The sequence below is a fragment of the Grammomys surdaster genome, unplaced genomic scaffold, assembly GCF_004785775.1.
Source record: "Grammomys surdaster isolate TR1022 unplaced genomic scaffold, NIH_TR_1.0 125098, whole genome shotgun sequence".
NCBI classification, from domain to species: domain Eukaryota; kingdom Metazoa; phylum Chordata; class Mammalia; order Rodentia; family Muridae; genus Grammomys; species Grammomys surdaster.
This window is the reverse complement of record NW_021620001.1, coordinates 164,340-166,448: the sequence shown is the minus strand read 5'-3', so window position 1 is coordinate 166,448 and position 2,109 is coordinate 164,340. Positions and strand designations below refer to the sequence as shown.

Here is a 2,109-nt window from a genome sequence, read left to right as displayed (position 1 = left end):
TTCACTCACTGACATGAATACATACATATGCCACATACATGCATACCTATACATGTAAACACACAAAGTAATTAGCGAAGACAAATTCTTTGCTGGGCTATTACTCAACGCCAGTGAAAAGTTGTGTCGACATCCATTAAAATTTGAAACACCAAATAAATACAAGGTTAGACTTAGGCCTCACCCACAGAAGCCAATAAAAATAATATTCATTCAATGCCATGTTCATTTTTCATTAAATGCATTTATTCACTTTACATCACAATATCAACCCTCTGTCTCCTCCCAGTACCCCCTCATGCAGATCTCCACCCCCCATTCCACCCTCTCCTTCTACTTTGCGAAGCAGGAGCCCCACTCTGGGTGTTACCCCCACACACTCAAGTCCCTGCAGGACTAGGTGCATCCTCTCCGACTGAGGCCAGACAAGGCAGACCATTTAGGGGAACAGGATCCACAGGCATGCAGGTGACAGATTCAGGGACAGCTTCTCCAGTTAGTTGTTAGGGGACCCGCAGAAAGACCAAGCTGCTCCTGTTACATATGTGCAGGAGGCCTAGGTCCAGTCAGTCCTTGTTCTTTGTTTGGTGATTCAGGCTCTGGGAACCCCCAAGGGCCCAGGCTAGTTGACTCTGTTGGTCTTCCCGTGGAGTCCCTGTCTTCTTTAGGTCCCTCATCCTTCTTCCAGCTCTTCCATAAGACTCCTCGAGCTCCATTTAATGTTGGGCTGTGGATCTCTGCATCTCTTTCCATTGGCTGCTGGGCGGAGGCTCTCAAAGGACAATTATGCTAGGTGTCTGTCTGCAGTCATAACAGAGTATCGTTAATAGTGTTGATTCGGGATAGTTATTCGTTAGTCATACCCTCCGTCTCTGCTCTATGTTTGTCCCAGCACTTCTTGTAGGCAGGACACGTTTTGGGTCGAAGGTTTTGTGGGTGGGTTACTGTCTTTATCCCTCCACTGGGAGTCCTGCCTGGCTAGAGGAAGTGGCCACTTCAGAATCCATAATCCTCCCTGCTAGGAGTCTCGGCTAGAGTCGCCCCCATATACCCCCTGGTTAGTGCCATATTCTTAAGTATGCTCATGGGTTTTCATTTAAGAGCATCCGAGACATGTCCCCATGCCTTGTTTCCTGGAATCACCTTGAGGCTCTTTGAAGCCTATTGGATGATAGGAAAGGTTACTATGAATCTAGAGTTTGTTCCAAATATTCCCTAAAAACAGTTGAGCCTTAGGTGCTATTTAGTGTCAGCTGAGTAATTAGATAAATCATCTAGTAAATACCTATTATTTCCAATTTTATATGATAGTTTCACCTGGTTTGCTTGTATCGATATTGGTATCATTAAGGGTAATACACACTTACCTGGGAGAAAAGACTTAGTTGTTTTTAGCCATTTGGAGTGATTTTTCTCAGCCTTTCAAAATTCCTCTTTAACAGACCGAAGAATTGTACTTTGAATGTGTGAATGTGTCTATAGCCTGAGCCTTACAGGTATCAATTACAATTTAGTTACCTGAAAATTTACCAAAACCTTTTTTTATTGCAGTTCATTTTTGCTCTGTTCCATCCATCTAACAGGCACACAGTAGGTCAGAGCAGAAGAGGTTAGATATACCACCTGCTTCATCAGTTTCAAGCCCAGTCTCCTCACCTGTGCTCCCGAGAGCATACTTTACACAATAGGTTATATGGAAAGTCTAGAAACTACTAAATCTTCCCCACACTCCAAAGGCCCATATGTACCCCTCCATTCTTGCTTTAAAGATTTATTTTATTTTAAGCATGCATATGTTTAGGTGTCTGTGTGTGGGTATGTGCACATGAGTAGGTGCTCTCAGTGGCCGGAAGAGGGTTTGATCTTATGGAGTCATAGGCAGTTGTGAGCCAGAGGATCAAGGGTTTTGCTGTGAGACTATGTCTCTTGGTAACGTCAGAAGCTGTATCATACAGTCTCACCAACATGACCGCCCAAATGTGAGCTGAACACGGACACAGCAGTAGACACGCTAGAGTGGAGGGGTAAAGATCACAAGGCCTCAGCTCTACATGAAGAGCTCTAGGTCACTAAGGAATGCTGTGGCAGGACCTCAACTCTACATGAAGA

At 44.5% G+C, this 2,109-nt stretch overlaps 1 protein-coding gene across 3 annotated transcripts in view; it reads right to left on the bottom strand.

Annotated features, from left to right (window-relative positions):
* Positions 1-224: 224 nt before the first annotated feature.
* The window catches only part of LOC114636980 (complement C5-like), an 18,411-nt gene continuing 16,526 nt past the window's right edge, over positions 225-2,109 (bottom strand). For 2 of the 3 annotated variants that reach the window (XM_028785102.1, XM_028785103.1), the window contains exon 11: positions 225-801. In XM_028785102.1, the coding sequence (XP_028640935.1) occupies positions 785-801 (17 nt within the window). In that variant the 3' untranslated portion in view covers positions 225-784. Of the gene's footprint in view, positions 802-1,367; positions 1,519-2,109 lie in introns of all 3 variants that reach the window. The other variant, XR_003713715.1, reaches the window with a different exon arrangement.